This window comes from Marmota monax, unplaced genomic scaffold, assembly GCF_021218885.2.
Source record: "Marmota monax isolate L192 unplaced genomic scaffold, Marmota_monax_Labrador192_F-V1.1 WCK01_AAM20220418_F8-fsc00099, whole genome shotgun sequence".
Lineage (NCBI taxonomy): Eukaryota > Metazoa > Chordata > Mammalia > Rodentia > Sciuridae > Marmota > Marmota monax.
The window spans coordinates 1,739,837-1,757,418 of record NW_026692126.1 but is presented as its reverse complement, the minus strand read 5'-3'; the positions used below and the strand labels follow the sequence as shown (position 1 = coordinate 1,757,418).

General features: G+C 49.3%; 1 protein-coding gene across 5 annotated transcripts in view; it reads left to right on the top strand.

The window, feature by feature from the left end:
- The window catches only part of Ppfia4 (PTPRF interacting protein alpha 4), a 50,629-nt gene that overhangs the window by 26,837 nt on the left and 6,210 nt on the right, over positions 1-17,582 (top strand). For 3 of the 5 annotated variants that reach the window (XM_046463735.2, XM_046463732.2, XM_058585782.1), the window contains exons 16-28: positions 858-1,098; positions 1,739-1,774; positions 2,018-2,151; positions 2,447-2,613; positions 4,837-4,930; positions 5,394-5,475; positions 6,450-6,650; positions 7,341-7,403; positions 8,000-8,026; positions 10,241-10,416; positions 13,846-13,943; positions 14,465-14,640; positions 17,011-17,079. In XM_046463735.2, coding sequence (XP_046319691.1) covers positions 858-1,098; positions 1,739-1,774; positions 2,018-2,151; positions 2,447-2,613; positions 4,837-4,930; positions 5,394-5,475; positions 6,450-6,650; positions 7,341-7,403; positions 8,000-8,026; positions 10,241-10,416; positions 13,846-13,943; positions 14,465-14,640; positions 17,011-17,079 — 1,564 coding nt within the window. The remainder of the gene's footprint in view (positions 1-857; positions 1,099-1,738; positions 1,775-2,017; positions 2,152-2,446; positions 2,614-4,836; positions 4,931-5,393; positions 5,476-6,449; positions 6,651-7,340; positions 7,404-7,999; positions 8,027-10,240; positions 10,417-13,845; positions 13,944-14,464; positions 14,641-17,010; positions 17,080-17,582) is intronic. The other 2 variants (XM_046463747.2, XM_046463739.2) reach the window with 1 other exon arrangement.

Sequence of the window (17,582 nt, the reverse complement as noted above, 5' to 3'; positions counted from 1 at the left end):
ATTGACCATCAAAGCCATTCTGAAAAAACAAAAGGACATTTTAACATCTAGAGTGGGAAAGATGTACTTTCAGAATAAAGATACATCCTTCTCCTTAAAGGACAGTTGGCATCTCTACTCCAGTGGGTGTGTGCACATGTTCCTTACTGAGAGTATCTTCCATGTATACAAACGAACCACTATCATTATTTTTCTATGGAACAGGGAAAATCCATTGGGGAACAGAATCAATAAGGCATCATCTAAAAGTCCTGCATCTGGGAACTACTGAGACCCACTCCAGACATTGTATATGTTGGGAAACTGAGGCATTTAGAACGAAGAGTCTGACCTGAGGTCACCTCTGTTGTTAGTAGTAGGTTAAGAATTTGGACTTTGCTGGGTGCAGTGATGCATGTCTGTGAATCCCAGTGGCTTGGGAAGCTGAGACAGGAGGATCGCAAGTTCAAAGCCAGCTTCAGTCACTTAGCAAGCTCTAGGTTGTTTAGCAAGACCCTGTCTCAAAACAAAAAATAAAAAGGTTTGGGGATGTCAGTGGTTAAGCACCCCTAGGTTCAATACCCAGAACAAACAAACAAACAAAAAAATAGATGGACTTTGTGTTTCATGGACTAAATTGCCTCCCTCCTCTGCAACTACTTTTGTTAAACTGAGGACACAGGCCAACTAACAAGAGAGGGAAATGTTTCTGAGCTCCAGACCTTGTATAATCCGAACAATGCCAGAAACGACAGGGCACCCTTAGGCATTGCTGTGTTGTTTGGGCCTGGGGTGGTGAGTGTGGGCAGCGTCTGGCACCACCTCCTGCTGCTTATCGCTGGGGCTCTTGGCCAGGTCCCCTTTTGTCTGCCTTCCAGGATGATCCAGGAAGAGAAGGAGTCCACGGAGCTTCGCGCCGAGGAGATCGAGACGCGTGTGACCAGCGGCAGTATGGAGGCCTTAAACTTGACACAGCTGCGCAAGCGTGGTTCTATCCCCACCTCTCTGACTGCCTTGTCCCTGGCCAGTGCATCCCCTCCACTCAGTGGCCGCTCCACTCCAAAGCTCACCTCCCGCAGCGCTGCCCAGGATCTGGACCGGATGGGGGTCATGACCCTGGTGAGTCTTTGGGCAGACAATAAACAACTCTTCCCTCCCGTGGCTCTCCCTTGGGAGAGTTTATAAGGAAGGGCAAGCTACTTCCTGGTTATGGGCACGGCATCTTCTTCCCATGGTGTGTGCATGCCCTGTGTGATAGGCCACCAACATGTCCTTCTGGGTTAGGGAAGGGCTTTTGTAATATTTTTCTTACCCTCTCCCTTGGATAAGCACAGAATGCTTAAGAGTCTCACCAGCTGTCCACACCGCTTCTCTCTTCCAGGGATGGTCTTGACTTTTTTGGGTACCAGGGATTGAACCCAGGGGTGCTTAACCACTAAGCCACATCCCCAGTCCTTTTTATTTTTTATTTAGAGACAAGGACTTGCCGAGTTGCTTAGGGCCTCGCAAAGTGGCTGAGGCTGGCTTTGAACTCGTGATCTTCCTGCCTCAGCCTCCTGAGCTCCTGGGATTATAGGGGTGTGCCACCGCACCCAGCTTAACTTCTTTTTCCAGGCCAGCTTTTTCTGCTGTGCTATTATATCCAGGCCTGTGTGAGGCACTGAGTCCTGTGTTCTCATCCTAGGACCCTTGGGTGCCCCTTGGGTGGGCTTTAGGGCAGCCAGGGTGAGCCCAAGCTTACCTTCACTTTTTCTTCCAGCCCAGTGACTTAAGAAAGCATCGGAGGAAGCTGCTGGTGAGTGCTGCCCAATGACCCAGGTACTACTGGGTTAACTGGTCCCAGGCCCTTCCCTTTTGGCTTCTCCCCCAGGGCCCTGGGGTCTGAATTTGAACTTGAGGGGCTGCAGGGCCCCCCTACTGCGTTTTTCCTCGGTTTCTCTGCCTCTCGGTTTCTCTGTGCTCCTCTGCCTCGTCCGGGCTGGGTAGGCAGGCCCCGGATCTCTCCCTCTATCCCCTGACGGCTCCACTGTCTGTTCAGTCGCCAGTGTCTCGGGAAGAGAACCGAGAGGATAAAGCCACCATAAAATGTGAGACTTCTCCTCCTTCCTCACCCAGGACGCTGCGGCTAGAGAAGCTTGGCCACCCAGCCCTGAGCCAGGAAGAAGGCAAGAGGTAAGTGAAGCAGGCCCTACCTCTAGGCTCTCTGTTCCCAAGGTCATCTCATACCTCCCTCTGTCTGTGAAGGGACTTCATCTCACCTGTTATAGGTGCTTGACTGTCTTCTCTTTGAAATATCACCAGGAAAGATGTTCCTATGTCTCCCTTGGTCACCTGTGCTGAGCATATCCCATTGCCCCCACCCCAACACTGACACTTAAGTTCTTCCTGAGGTCTAACTCTCATCTCTCTTGCTGTAATTTAAGTATGTTTCTTCTTATTCCACCCCCTCCTGGCTGTCATCCTGTAGTGCCTTGGAGGATCAGGGCAGCAACCCCAGCAGCAGCAACAGCAGCCAGGACTCCTTGCACAAGGGTGCCAAGCGCAAGGGCATCAAGTCGTCCATTGGCCGCCTGTTTGGGAAGAAGGAGAAGGGCAGGCTGATCCAGCTGAGTCGGGATGGAGCCACAGGCCATGGTCTCTGCCCCTTTTGTAGCAGAGGGCTGGGTGGGTGTCGGGGAGTTCAGGAGCAGGAAGGCGTGTGGGCATGCGGCCTTCTCTGCCTCCAAGGACCAGTGGGCGGAAGCCGCAGGCAGGCAGATTTCAGCTCCAGAGAAAGTGCACTTTTCTGTGAGCTGTTTTACGCTGGAATGAATTGCCTCGTGGGGGTGAGCTCCTGTGCCCAGAAGTGTCAGGCATCTGTGTCCAACTTGGATTTCCGTACCCAGCGAAAGACGGTGCTTTCTTCCAACTTGGAGGTTTGGTGACGCTCTGTTGAGGATTTTAGGAGGAAGCGCTTAGGTCTTTCTTCAGAGGAGTCTATTCTTGATTAGCACTTATTTCTGGTACATTCAGGACTCAGAATATGAAGACACCTAATTATGGCTTTGTAGACATTGAGTTCAAGAAAGTGCTTGGGCAAGGGTGCACTTTTGTCACCACTGTAGTGACCTAAAGCTCAAGTTCATGCTTGGTACATAGTACCAAGCATGGTAGGTGCACAGTAAGTGTCTTTCCTCCCTTGCCCCCATTCTTTTTTTCCCTTCCTTCCCCCCTCCCTCCTTTTTGTTCCATCGTCTGTTCAGTCATTTGTTCAAACATTTGAGAACTCTTTTTGTTTTTTTGTACCAGGATTGAATCCAGGGATGCTTAGCCACTGAGGCACGTTCCCAGCCCTTTTTATATTTTATTTAGAGACAGGATCTCGCTGAGTTGCTTAGGGCCTCACTAAGTTACTGAGGCTGCCTTGGAACTCATGATCCTCCTGCCTCAGCCTCCCAAGCTGCTGGGATTACAGGTGTGCGCCATTGTGCCTGGCTTGTTGAAAACTCTTGTATGGCATAGTACAGGGGGTTGGAGCCATAGCTCATTCCTATAGAATGGAATGTCTGATGAAAAGGAAAGAAATAACAAGATGATTCCAAACCCCAGTATGATGGTGGAGCTCGCAGCTAGTTGTGGAGTGGGGGACAGCAGGAATGGCTTCCTCTGCTCCACAGTCCTGAGCTGAAGCTAGAAGGCTCACAAGAATCAGCCAACTGCAGAAGAGGTGTGTGCACACAGCACAGGGGGGCAGTGTGAGGAGAGGAGGCTGTGTGGGTGAGAGAGTTCTGTACCCCCTAATGTATGCCCAGCGTGAAGGAGGAGGGCAGGAGGGAGAGGATGGACAGCCATTGGGCCACCTCCTGGGCCTGTTGAAGAAGGTGAGATGTTCCCTGGAGCCACATGAAATTGATGCATGTCATGCAGGGGAGGAACTTGATCAGCTAGAAGAAAGGAACCTTTGAACCCAAATGCATAATTAGACCTTCCTGCACCCCAGGAAGGTGTGAATCAGAACACAGCTGGCTGAGTGAGGAGGCGGAGGTGGAGGATGGGGAAGCTGGTACTTCTGTTCAGGATGTGGGGATGAGGTAGAGCACTCTCCTCCCCAGCCCGGGTGAGGGGAGCTGTGGCGCCTCAGGGAAGCAGGAAGGTCTGATAAGTGGCAGAGGTGTTTGGTGCAAAAAAATTTATGATTTCCTGTTCCTCATACTGTGTTGGCACCTAAACCCAAGATAGCAACTCAGATTGGTTTCTGGATGACCTATACCTGCTGCCCCTGTGCACCATGGGGTGACCAGGACGTCAGTGAATTGTAAGATAAATACTGTAGCAGGAAGCCATAAATACCGTAGCAGGAATTCAGGAAGTCCTCAGTAGGTGACAGAGCAGGGTGTGTTCCCCTCTGTAGCTTGTGTAAGCCAGTGCGTGCAGAGAAAGAGGCTGGGAGACAGAGCTCTCTGGGACCATTTCCCTACCCTGACTCAAGTCAGAATAATCCTCTTCAAGCCTCTTAGACCACTCACATCTTCTCTCTGGGTTTGCTTTGCATCTTAGCTTGGAGAGGGGAAGGGGTAGGTTCTGTTTAGGATTCTAGGGTGGGACAACTTTAGTCCTGCTGGCTGGAGGTCACCGCCAGGGCTTGGGCTCCCAAGGGTCACCATCTTGGATGGGAATGACTCATTCAGTCCCACTCTCAAACTGCCTGTATGCAGAGGCCTTGGGAGGAGGCTCTGGGAATAACGTGGGGTCCCATCAGACCCACATGGGCTGACCTACGCTGAGGAGCCTCCTGCTGCTGCTACTCTGCAACTTCCTGCCCAGGCCAAAGGAGGAGAGGCAGAGGGCCTGCCGACACACCCATCTCTTCCCTTCCAGTTCTGTTAACAGACTCCGAGCTCAGTCTGCAGGAACCCATGGTACCTGCCAAGCTGGGGACCCAGGCAGAGAAGGACCGGCGACTGAAGAAGAAGTAAGAGCCATAAGCCGGGCTCTGCTTGGGCCCCACCCACTTTCCTTCCCTTAAGCTACCATGGGGCTGAGCTCTGGGAACCGTAGCACAGCAAGGCCCTCCCTGAGCTGCGTTGGCCATCAGTGAGCACATCAGGGGCTGCCCTGAGTTGGGAGAGGGTCTTAGGATGGTCCCAGGGAGAAGGAGGCAAGGGGGCTTTGGGAGAGAGACTTGGGACCCATGGGTCTTGGCAGGGCAGTTTAGAATGTCTAATCAGTATGTGTCAGGTCCTGTGCATGGTGAGAGCTCCTGCCCTCTGGCATGGAGAGGTGTTCTTGCTCTACTTCTTGGTATCGCAGTGCTGCAGGTATAGAGAGGAGGAGACCACAGTGGGGAGCAGGGAAGTGGGAGTCCCAACCCTTGACCCACCCCAGTGGTCCCCAGGAGTCAGCCCGGTTGAGTCTCTTGTTTCTTCTTCTACAAGACACCAGCTGCTTGAGGATGCCCGCAGGAAAGGAATGCCCTTTGCCCAGTGGGACGGCCCCACTGTGGTCTCCTGGCTGGAGGTGAGCCTGGCTGAGGGCACCTGCTCTGGGGTCTGGGGCGAAGATTCTGTGGGGCGAGATGAGAACTCCTGGCAGCGGGTGGTGTTCCTACAACTTTCCCAGCATGTGTCTCTCCTGTCAAGTTGCATGTGCCAGGTCAAGCATCCAGCTCCTCCCAACACCCCCCCCCCCGCCCCATGCCAACACACATAGCACTTTGAAGGACAGAATTGATGCTACTTTGTAACTGAGTTTGGATAAGAGGGACCAATAACTGAAGCCACAGACAATTTGACTCTTCCTATAGGCTGCTCCAGGAGCCATGCAAAGAAAATTCCTTCACCTTCCCAGGCCCTAATTTGTAACCCCCACCTTGTCCATCATCCTACGTAGGATACCTATAAAAACTCAAATTAAGCAACTTTATTTAGTTATTTGTGTTCCAATAAAACTTTATTCATAAAACATGTAGATGGCCATCATTAGCCCTATGGACCACAGTTTGCCTATTCTTGATATAGTGGAAAAGGATAATAACTTGTGATCATGATTCCCATTTTAACTCTTTTTTAATAATTTTTAAAAATTTATTTATTTTAATTAGGTAGATATGACAGCAGAATGCATTTTGATTCATTGTACACAAATGCAGCACAACTTTATGTTTCTATGGTTGTATATGATGTAGCATCGCACTGTATGTGCGGTCATACATGTACGTAGGGTAATGATAGGTATCCTGTAATCTTTTACAGGTTTTTCTAGGTGTCCTATATGTTGGATGAAGGGATGTAATCTGTACTATGGGAAAGGGGGTTTGATGATAGTCATCTCCATATTTCTAAGTTGCTCTGTGTTTGTTATACCAAGACCATGGATGAGACCTAGCCTTTGACCCTGGCTTGGTATGGTCAAAGTCTTGGCAGTAGGCTCAGGTCTTGGGGGAAGGGACTGAATTATTACCCCCTACCCCACGCTGTGTCCCATGTCTGCAGCTATGGGTGGGGATGCCTGCCTGGTACGTGGCAGCCTGCCGGGCCAACGTCAAGAGTGGTGCCATCATGTCTGCCCTGTCGGACACAGAGATTCAGCGGGAGATCGGCATCAGCAATGCCCTGCACCGGCTCAAGCTCCGGCTAGCCATCCAGGAGATGGTATCGCTGACCAGCCCCTCGGCCCCACCCACCTCCAGGACAGTGAGTGGCTTCTCCCTCACCCAGGACATTTACAGAAGCCCTGGAAAAGTGTTGGCAAAGTCTCCCATTGGTCTTCAGAAAGATGGTAGCACTGAGCCCTTAACTTCCTACCTCCACAAAATGTTCTCCCTACTCTTTAGGGAGGGTTCAGCATTGGTTCTAAGAGAATCCAGCAGTCCTGGTTCCCTGCCTGCCACATACTGTTCGTGGGCTCCATTTCTCTGTCCCTACCTGACAAAAATTCCTCATCTCTGGGAGGAGACTTCCAGGGTTCTGTGTTATTGTCAGGTTGGGGAAAGTAGAGGCGAGAGAGCATTTATGAATTTTGTCCTGACCTCTAACCTCAGTACAAGAATGCAGACTACTCCATGGACCCCCAAGGTGAAATGTCATTGTTACTTGTCACTGTGACTGGGGTCAGCCCCTTTTCAGGTCAGCACCACTCTTTCATATTTGTCCAGGAGACATTTACGAGTGCTTTCTACTCTCCAGGCACTGTGCTAGCAGTGTGGATACCGTGATACCCGCTCTGCTGTCAGCTTGCTCCCAGCTGGACACAGTGCAGAGCTCTGGGCTGGGCATATGGGGGACTCAGGGGAAGGCAGCTCTGCTCTCTGGGCCTCCAAGCCTTTTAGGGATCCTGGGACACTGCCCTCCCTGCCCAGGGCTAACTAGATTTTTTCCCTGCAGTCTTCTGGGAATGTCTGGGTCACCCATGAGGAGATGGAAACTCTGGCAACATCCACCAAAACAGTGAGTCTGGCCCTTGGCTCTGACCCTGGGGTTAGGGTAGATGACTCCCAGGAGAATGAAGGGAAGACTGTGGGGGGTCAGAGGGGCAGGCAGTAGACTTCAGGTTGGTATCCTGGGTTCCCTTCTCAGGGCAGAGTATTGTGGGGGAAGAGGTGAGACTGGGAAGAGTTAGAGTCTGTGTGGGATCTCCTGGGCGTCATGAGCTTACCCATAGCCCCTGGAATACTGCAGAGGAGAAAAGCTGGGCAGGAGAGGGCTTTGTCCTGCTGTGGGCCTGAGGCCTGCCCTTGACTTTGACCCTTGGTGGAGGAACTGGAAGGTTGGGGAAGCTGGCATCTTGCCTGGCACTTAGACGAGCCTGGGAGACTTGGAAGCATTTTTTTTTTTTTTTGCCATACACATTTGCTCCTGTTTCACCACAAACACAGCCACAGGCACCATCCTGCTGCCCCCTCCTGGGCATCCCATGAGCTTTCCCCAGTTACCACCCAGCTACTGGGGTGTCTCCTCCTCCTCTCTGATGGGGCCTGGGGCAGGAGCCTACAGGTTGCTTGACTTTGCCTGTTTCCCTGACATGCTGCACTTGTTCCTGCTAGGACAGTGAGGAGGGCAGCTGGGCTCAGGTAAGACTCCATCCGGATCAGAACCAACTCTCAGCTGGTCAGGCCAGGATCTTCCCAGCAGGTTCTCTTCCCAGCAGGACTTTCCCACTCCCAGTGTGTGTCTTCCCTCTGCTTCCTGAGCCCTGGATGTAGGTTCTTTCCTGCTGAACCCCCCACCACCTCCTCTTTAGCTGCTTGTTCTGGTTGCTCAGGATGGCAGGTGAGGAGCCCTAGAGAGCTGTGCCCCCAGCATGCCTGGCCCCTCTCCTCAGCTGACTGTCTTCTCAAATGGTGAGACTTAGATTGGTATGAATCTTCATCCTTTCCCGGTTCTTCCCAGGGGTACACAGGTGAACTAACCAAAGGCCTTCCATGCATTCCTCTAGTATGCAAATAATTATTAAGCACCTAGTAGGTACTAGACCTTTCTAAGCACTTTGGATGCAAAAGTAAAGAAGCAAAGCCCCATGAGCAGTAAACAAGGAAGGGGATAATATCAAAAAGCAAGCAGTATTGGGGCTGTGGCTGTGGCTCAGTGGTAGAGCCCTTGCCTAGCACGTATAAGGCACTGGGCACCATATAAAAATAAACAAATAATAAAGGCATTCTGTCCAGCTACAACTACAAAAAAAATGTTAAAAGAAAAAATCAAGCAGTATTAATAGGAATACAAAGGACAGTACTGACCGATAAATAAAGGGTCAATATCAGATAGTGACGAGTGTCATGGTGAAGAATGAAGCATGGAGCAGCACTGTGAATGCCTGCAGGGAAAATCCCATCAGCAGGAGACCGGCAGGCCACTGACAGCACATTCACCTGCAGAACACTAGTCAGCAGAGGTAATGCAGGGACCTGGGAAATATGTTAAATGAAATATGCAAATCCCAGTGACTTCATAGAATTTGATGTTAAAATTTTTTAAAAAGCAAAGTTACTAATATAGTGTTTAGAAAAAATACATTGGTGATTATAAAACTTAATTTTTTTAAGTGGAGGAACGCTAGACAGAAATCTCAGTGTGGTGGGTACTTCTGAGCAGTAGGAAAGGGATGGGGTAGATTTGTGGGTGCAGAGAATGTTTTGGTTCTTATCTTGGATGCTGTCCGCAGATGTTAACTTCATTTTTATGCTTAATAATGGACATATGGGACACACGGTTTTATAAGTGTCAACAATTTCATTTTTAAAATATTTTTTTAGTTGTAGATGGGCTTAATACCTTTATTTTATTTATTTTTATGTGGTGCTGAGAATTGAGCCCAGTGCCTCACACATGCTAGGCAAGTGCTCTGTCACTGAGCCACCACCCCAGCCCCAACAATTTCATTTTAAAAGCTAACAAAATGGAAAATTTCAATCTTAAAATATCAATTAGGGTAAGGGAATAGTGGTGGAAGGCTTGATATCAACAACTAAAGCTTTCTTTCACATATATATATTTTTTAGTTGTAGATGGACACAATATTTTTATTTTATTTGTTTATTTTTATGTGGTGCTGAGGATTGAACCCAGTGCCTCGCTTGCCGTACCACTGAGCTCCAGCTTCAGCCCAACAACAAAGGCTTTCTAAAGCTGGGTGGTCAGAGAGCCCTGCTTGCCCACATCAGGAGGGATGTCTAGAGGGTGTGGGCTTAGAGCCAGGTTGAGGGTGTGCCTGGTGCGAGCAAAGGTTCTGGAGAGTTCTTGGAGCAGAAGACCAAGCCTTAGAGAACCAAACTGGCTGTTCTGACACAGGCCACTGACCTTTGTTTTTTTCTGTCTTTGGCTAATGTTCAACATCCCTGTTGATTACAAGGCCAGCCATTTCCAGTGAGGCTGGCATCCTATACCCCTCTGCAGGGCACTGCAACACAGCCTCGCCCCTGGGCTCAGTGGGCTGGAAGCTCCCTAAGAACTGGGAAGGCAGGTTGGCAGCACAGTGCCACCCAGGCATTCCAGAGATGGCAGGAAGGACGTCGTGTTCTCCACTGTCTAGACAGTTGCTCCCATTTGTTAGGGTAGATAATTGATATGTGAGTGGAACTAGATGGTTCTGGTATCTTGAAAAGTTCCATTTAAAAACCCCCACCACGACAAGCCCCCTAGTGAAAAGAAACTGAAATTTCATTGAACTGCTCTCCCTCCCTCGTGGGTGGAAGATGGAGTAATGTTTCTGGACCAGGTATTCCAGGCGCAATCTGATGGCCCCACTGCCCCCCCCCCCCCACAGCCTGCCCCTTCTCATCCCACAGACCCTGGCTTATGGAGACATGAACCATGAATGGATTGGGAACGAATGGCTGCCCAGCCTGGGGCTCCCCCAGTACCGCAGCTACTTCATGGAGTGTCTGGTGGATGCACGCATGCTGGACCACCTCACCAAGAAGGACCTGCGCGTCCACCTGAAGATGGTGGACAGCTTCCATCGGTGAGCCAGGCTGGAGCCAGGGCCCCCTCCCTGACACTGGTCTCCTGACAAAGGACTGGGGTCTGTCTCCAGGAATAGAGGCCCCTCTCACCTCTTTCTATGGCCTGTTCTGGGTGGTAACAGGTCTCCTATTGGGAAAGTCTTCCTCTTTGAGTTCTTGCCTCATCCTGCAATTTGAGGATTTGGTTCTCTTAATGCTAACCCTTAGGGCACAAAAAGTCATTTCTTGCTAGCATCATCTTCTTTGCGATTTTTTTCCTAAGTCTGCATTTCATTGCTTGTCTCGGGATTCCTGAATTCTCTGTGCTTACCCTGAGGAGGCTCAAACCAAATCTGGCATTTGATTTAGGAGTCTCATTCCTTCCAAGTTGAGGGGAAAGAACTTTCTGGGACTTTGCCCTGCCAACGTCCCAGCTGGGAGCCCTTCAGCTTTGGACTCATGTCTTTTTGTACAGGGTATCCAGTCCTCTCCTCTTCTTTACTGAAGGGATCTTTTGTTCAAAAGTTTCATGGCTGAAGTCCCAAACTGGCAGCCTGTGGGCAGGATTTGGCCTACTGATATGTTTTGTTTGGCCCACATGTATTTTAAAAATCGTGAGTTTAGTTGCCAATACTTCAACAGTAGGAGATTTTATGCAAACTTCTGGATTTCTGGCTTCTCCTGAAAACTTGAAAGTGCTATCAGTACATTTTAGCTGGGAAACAACCAGCTGTGGCTAGAGAGTGGTTGCTTCTCCAGGACCGGGGAGTCCTTCTCCAGATCTTCCCAGCCCCTCCTTCCTGCTTCCCTCACTTAATTACCTGCCTGGTCCCAAGAGGCATTTGGGTTGGAGAGCCAGGTGGGTGGTGATCGTTCCAGGAGTTGACAGTTTTTATGAAGTGCTTCACAGCATCTAGCTGCAAGTAGCTCGGATTGCTATTTAAGTCTGGTCTTTTCCCTTGAGTGAATAATGAGACATGGGGTGGAACCAGGGATAAGTGGCTTTTCAGGCTTCCCTCAGGACTCTGTGGATATCCCCCAAAATGTGTGGAAATGTGGCTGTCCTTCAACTCATATACCATGCAAATTTAAATCTGGAATGGATCTAGTCGGTCTCTTCATTGTGTGGATGAGGAAACTGAGGCATAGGAAGGAGTAGGCCAAGGCCGCTCAGTGGAACCGAATCTGCTGACTCATCCAGTGCTCTTGCCACCACCCTGCAGAGACTTCTGTCCTGGACCCCTCATCCCTCCTTACTCCACGGGACTTATAAGGGCCAACTTGTGAAGGAAGCCTCTGTCCTCCCTTCCCCCACCCCACTGAAAGGGAATCTTTTGTCTCTGTGTAGGAGGCTGCCAGGCCCAGCTGCACCTGTCCCCTCCTCGGTGATTGATGGGATTGGGGAGAAGGGCTAGAGCTGGGATACGCCTGGGTTGCTAGAGGACTGTGGAAGTCCTCCCCATGGCCCTCTGCCCAGAGCCCAGCCGGCCACATGGTCACAGGCCCAGCTCCACACGCCTCACCTCAGCTGTGCGCTTGCTGCTTTGATTCCACTCAACATTTTGATCAGCAAGTTCTTAGGTCTTGGAAAAGCCTTTGACATTATGATTTTTATGACAAGAAGGAGATATTTCAAAACTATTTTACAGAGAAAACAAGCCCAATAGAGGGTGAGTTCTATCAGGCCACTCAGCCAGGTGGTGACAATGGGCTAAATAAAGCCCTCATCTCTTGACACCCAGCACTTTTCTTTGGGACAGGGCATTCTGTTGAGCAGGTGAACCCAAGGAGCTCCTGTTGGGTAGAACCCGCATACGCAATAATCAGAACTGCCGTCCTAACAGTGGTCCCATTTCTGAGCACCTGCGATGTTCCAGGGGCTGGACCAAACCCTTCCAGTCACTCACCTTTGTCCTCACCACAACTCCAATATAGAGATAGGACCCATCTCACAGATGCACAGTGCCTCTCAGCTAACAGGTGGCAGAACTGCTATTGAAACCTAGTGCGGCCAAACTTAAGGTCTTTATGCTTATGGTTTTGCGGTGCCATGCAACAGCTTTCAAAGTCTCAGTAATTGCAGTGAGAATTATAGCAAAATTAAAATTAGAGGGTATTTGCCATCATGAGCTGTTTGTATTCATGTCCCTTGCAGGGACCAGGACTTAAATCAGTGATTTGAGCATTAAACGGTGGCTCAGCCGGAAAAGGGTTCCTAGAAATGGTGTCTCTGAGCTGTGGAAGAGATACTTCTTGAGTAGAACTGAGAAGAAAAATGAGAATAATCTGCATAATTTAATCTTACAGTGCCTCAATAGTAGAGTCAAAAGCTGCATTTGGGAGGAAACTTCTATTCTATTTTCTGGTTGGGGAAAGAAAGAATGAGGGACAAAAGTGTATTTAAGTTAAGCAAGAATCTGCTGTTCTCCTAGTAAGCTCCCCTGAGAAGGTAGTGAGTCCCCTGTCACTGGGCATGTTCAGGTCTTGGCTCTGTGACTGCTCTGGAGGATGCTGTGGAGACCATGCCTGCCTTAGGAAAAGCTGGGACTGTTGATTGTAGGGTCCCTTCTAACCTGCAGCTCTCATCTTAGTCTGGCTTAGTTATTATTTATTCAGTGCTTATGATGACCTCATACTCTTTAAGTATTCTCAGTAATTTATGTGAATTATTCCATTTAACTCATTCAGCGTTTATATAGGGCCTCTTATGTACTAGATGTTTAAAATCAGTGGACAAATCAAAGCTCCTTGACGTCATAGAGCTTACATTTTAACTGGGAGAGACAGTTCAGGAACAATAAACTATGGTAAGTTACTAGATAAAAAGTGGTAGGAAAAAAATTAGTCTAAGGATAAGGGAGATTGGGAGTTTGGGCCGGGTGTGATGGTGCAGTTTCCAATCTGATGAACAAGGTGACTGGTAAATTGGGCTGAGAAGGTGATATTTGAGCAATGCTTAAAGGACAGGAAGCAGTGAGCTGTGCAGCAGACTGGGGAGGAGTGTTCCAAGCAGAGGGAACAGCCAGTGCAAAGACCCTGAGGCACCCTGACCTAGGGAGCCTGCTGTGTTTGAGGAATAGCAGGGGTGTCAGTGTGGCTACAGCAGAGAGAGCAAGGGAAGAGTAGCCAGAGGGAGGGTGAGACTCGGATTATGGGTGGTAGAGGTCTTGTCATTCCAGTGCCTGGAGAGAAAGGACATGTTCAAAGCACTTTTGTTCTAAAAGTCAGGTCCAATCCCTGGCTGAGAAGGAGGACGCAGGGTAGCAGAGAGCACGACATAACCTCTGCAGGGTCACATGCAGGCCTCTGCAGCTGGAAAAGCACGAGGTGGCTGGGGCACTCTTGTGCAGAGGCAGCAGGCCTGGATCTGCTGTGGCTGCTGCGGAATGTTGGGCCCATGGGAGACGTGGCCCTGCTGAGGGTCTGGCTTGGGGGTTGTGTGCCTGCAGGACCAGCCTTCAGTACGGCATCATGTGTCTGAAGAGGCTGAATTACGACCGGAAGGAACTGGAGAAGAGGCGGGAAGAGAGCCAGCACGAGATCAAGGGTAAGCTGGTCAGGCCTGGTGGGGGCCTCAGAAGGGTGCGGGAGCAGCCTGGCCTGCTGGTCCCTTCCTTGGGCGGGGTAGAGAAGGAGCATTCTGAGCTCGGGGAAGCTCCCAATTGGAGAGGAAGGTGCAGTCCTAACCTGGGACAGTGCTGCAGACTGGGCTTCTTCTCATGGAACTTGGTGATCTGGTGGGGGGGTTGGATGAGAAACAGAGGCAGGTTTTAGAAGAGACTTTGAAGGTGGGAGAATAAAAGGCCACTTTGGCCTGGGTAGGCAGAAGATTCTTGCAGAGGCTCTGGAGTGGCCTTATCCCAAGTCCTGCAGGCTGGCAGGGGTACAGTGAAGTGGGGCTAGTTCTCCAGGAGCCAAGGTATCAGGGATGACAGAGACAAGGTATGGGAGGTTGGGGGAAGGGTGGGAAACAGCAGAGTGATGGGACATTGAGTCAAGAAACCCCTGGAGGAGAGGTTGGGCCAAACCTATGTCTCTTTTTGTTCCTTTTATTACCCTGCTCTCCAGATGTGCTGGTTTGGACCAATGACCAGGTGGTTCATTGGGTACAGTCTATTGGGCTTCGGGACTATGCAGGAAACCTGCAAGAGAGTGGTGTCCATGGTGCCCTGCTGGCTCTGGATGAGAACTTTGACCACAACACACTGGCCTTGGTCCTCCAGATCCCCACGCAGAACACCCAGGTGGGCAGCCCTTTAATCAATTGGTCTCACTCTTTTTTCTTTTCTTTCTTCCTGGTGTGTATGTGTGCAGGGTGCTTTTCTGGGGCATGCCCCAGAGGGATTGTAATGCCCTCAAACCTCCAAGAGTGGTCCCTATGCCTGGCGAAGGCTCATGGGAATATGATTTTTCACATGAGGAGATGTTGTTTTTGTCCCCACACTGCGGGGGACCTCCATGCCAACACTCTGCATTCCTTTTCCTTGACCAACTTCTCTGACCTGACTTTTCTTACAGGAGAACTAGCTTTGGTCCCCATGGGGATCAGAAAGCCCATATCTCTTTTGTCTGCCATCCTAGGGACCTGCTCCTGGCCTCTCAGGCTTAAGAAAGCTAAATATACCTGCTAGCACAGCCCAGAGCCTTTCAGCGCCAGGGCTTTGTCTGCCCAGCAACAACTCAAAAGATTAGACATCTCCTTAAATTACCTTTCATAATTACTATGGAGCTGTCATCCAAGAATGTATCTAAATTCTCTTGAACCTATTTATATTTTTGGCCTTTCTAACTTCCTGTGGATAATGGATTCTAGAAGTACTAACAGTTGTATAAAGTACTTCCTGATTTTATTTGTCCTAAAAATGACCCTGTCAGGCTTCCCCTGGGGAAGGAACTCTTAGTTTAGATTTTTTAAGGATGTTTATATTTGATCAGTTCTCACCTTTTGTGAGAACTGTAAATTTTATAAACTCTGAGTATGTTGCCTCTGGGCCCAAGCCTTTGTCTCTCCAGACAGAGTGGTCTTAATTCTTTTAGCCTTTCCTCATATAGACTTGCCTCTGTCCCTGATCATTTTAGCTGCCCTTGTCTGGACTGTTTGCAGCTGTCAGATCGCTTTTGAAATTCAGCCACCAGGGCTGCACAGGCTATTCTGGGAGCAGATGTGTTTTAGCTTGAGGGAGGGTGGTGCTGTGTTGTGCTGTAGTTCTGGGGTGTGTGTTGGCCTTTGGGGGTGATAGTAGCACACTGGGCCAGTGTGTCCTATTGTACCCCTCCTAACCAGTCAAAATAGATAGTGCAGATCCCCTCTTCTCTAAGAAGATCTCAGATGTCCCCTCAAATGCAATTTCCTTACACTTGCCCACCTCAAACTCACTTGCTACCTTCCTGCTCACTCATACAGTTCTGCAAGGTGTTTCTGAAGTTGATACCTGTCCACTTGACCATTCACAACCCAGAGGAACAACATCATGAGATCCTTGAAAATATTATCAGGCTTCTCCTTTAAGATCATGTGTAGGACTGTCATGTTCTCAATACCGATAAAGACAGTATTAGACTGTAAAGACTGATGCAGAAAGCTATGGTTAATTTTATCCACCACGAAATGGGCTTTTCTCTTTCTTTTCCTTCCTATCTCAAAATGCCTTCAGTTATTTTTTGTTTGTTTTCTTTTGGGGGGAGTGCTGGGGATTGAACCCAGGGTGCTTAACTACTGAGCCACATCCCCAGCCCTTTTTATATTTTATTTTGACACAGGGTCTCGCTAAACTGCCTAGGACCTCAATAAATTGCTGAGGCTGGCTTTGAACTTGTGATCCTCCTGCCTCAGCCTCCCAAGCTGCTGGAGTTACAGGTGTGCGCCACTGTGCCCAGCTGCCTCCAGTTTTTGTAGATGGCAATATTCCTGAAAATTGTAGCAGCAGCATTTCTATGGCTTTCTAGCCTTTCTTATTTCCTGACTCATTCATTTAGCATATTAGCTGTTGGGGGAAATGCTATCTGATCCAATATGGAGTCCATTGTTTAAAATGGTCAAAAATATCTGTTGGCATAAAATTTTGAAAACATTCCTGTTTCTGGCAATGTTCTTTATGAGTTCATTTCTAGGAGGTCTAGAGAAAGCTTCTGTACATCATGTAGCCCAGGGCCACCAACAGCCATGACTGAGCTGTTGGTTTAAATTCATGATATGGAACCTTGCACATAGATTTATTTAATCCAGATAAGTTGTTTTGGTTATCTGTGGTCTGCATACTTATCCCCCAATCGCCTCCAAAGGTAGTCAGACATGATTTTCCCCTTGTAGACAAAATATTTGCTTGTTTTCCCAGTAGGTAAAGCCTTTCCATCCATATGTTCTGGGATCCTATTTTTTTAAAAAAATTTTACATTTTTTTTCTGTTTTCACCATATGAAAGAACCTAAAGCTTAACATTTCCAAGAGGACACTGAGGTTTGCTTGGAGGAGTAACCTCAGAAGTGTGAAGGACTAAGTGTATCAAGCCCTGCCACATCTCTGCCCTTGGACCCTAGGAAGCAGGTGAAAGATGACATAAAGGTCCTTAACTATGCCCTGTTCACCTTCCCTTCTCTCACCCTGTGGACTCCAGGCCCGCCAGGTGATGGAGAGAGAGTTCAATAACCTCTTGGCCTTGGGCACAGACCGGAAGCTGGATGATGTGAGTACATGGTTATGAATTCAGGGCCTTGGGGATTTGGTCATGGTCAGTTGGGTTGAAGTTCATGAATTCTTCTTTCCCTGACTGATCATTGGTGGGCTAGCCTAAGGGAGGGGAGCCAGAGTGGATAGAGATGATGATAGGGGGTTGGGGGTTGGGGTGGCAGGCCAGGCTTAGCTGGGCTTGTCTTGGGTAGCAATGGGCTGTGAAGAAGTCTATGAAACTCCTTTCTGATAGGCTGAAGGCCCCTATAATTATACTTCTAGAATTTTCCAACTCTGGGCCCAGCCTTCCTAACTCTGCAGGGTCCAAGGTCTTCCCCCAAGGTCATATCTTTGGGATCATACCTTTGCCTTGGTCTCTGAGACCCCATGTCTTCAGTGTTGACAGCCAGCATGTCTCTGGCCTGCAGAGTAAGACTGCAGCCCACCCACTGTAGTGTGGTTGTTTGGGGACAGATGCTCTGCTGAGGCTGCTGAATGGCAGCCGTGCTCCCTGTTCCT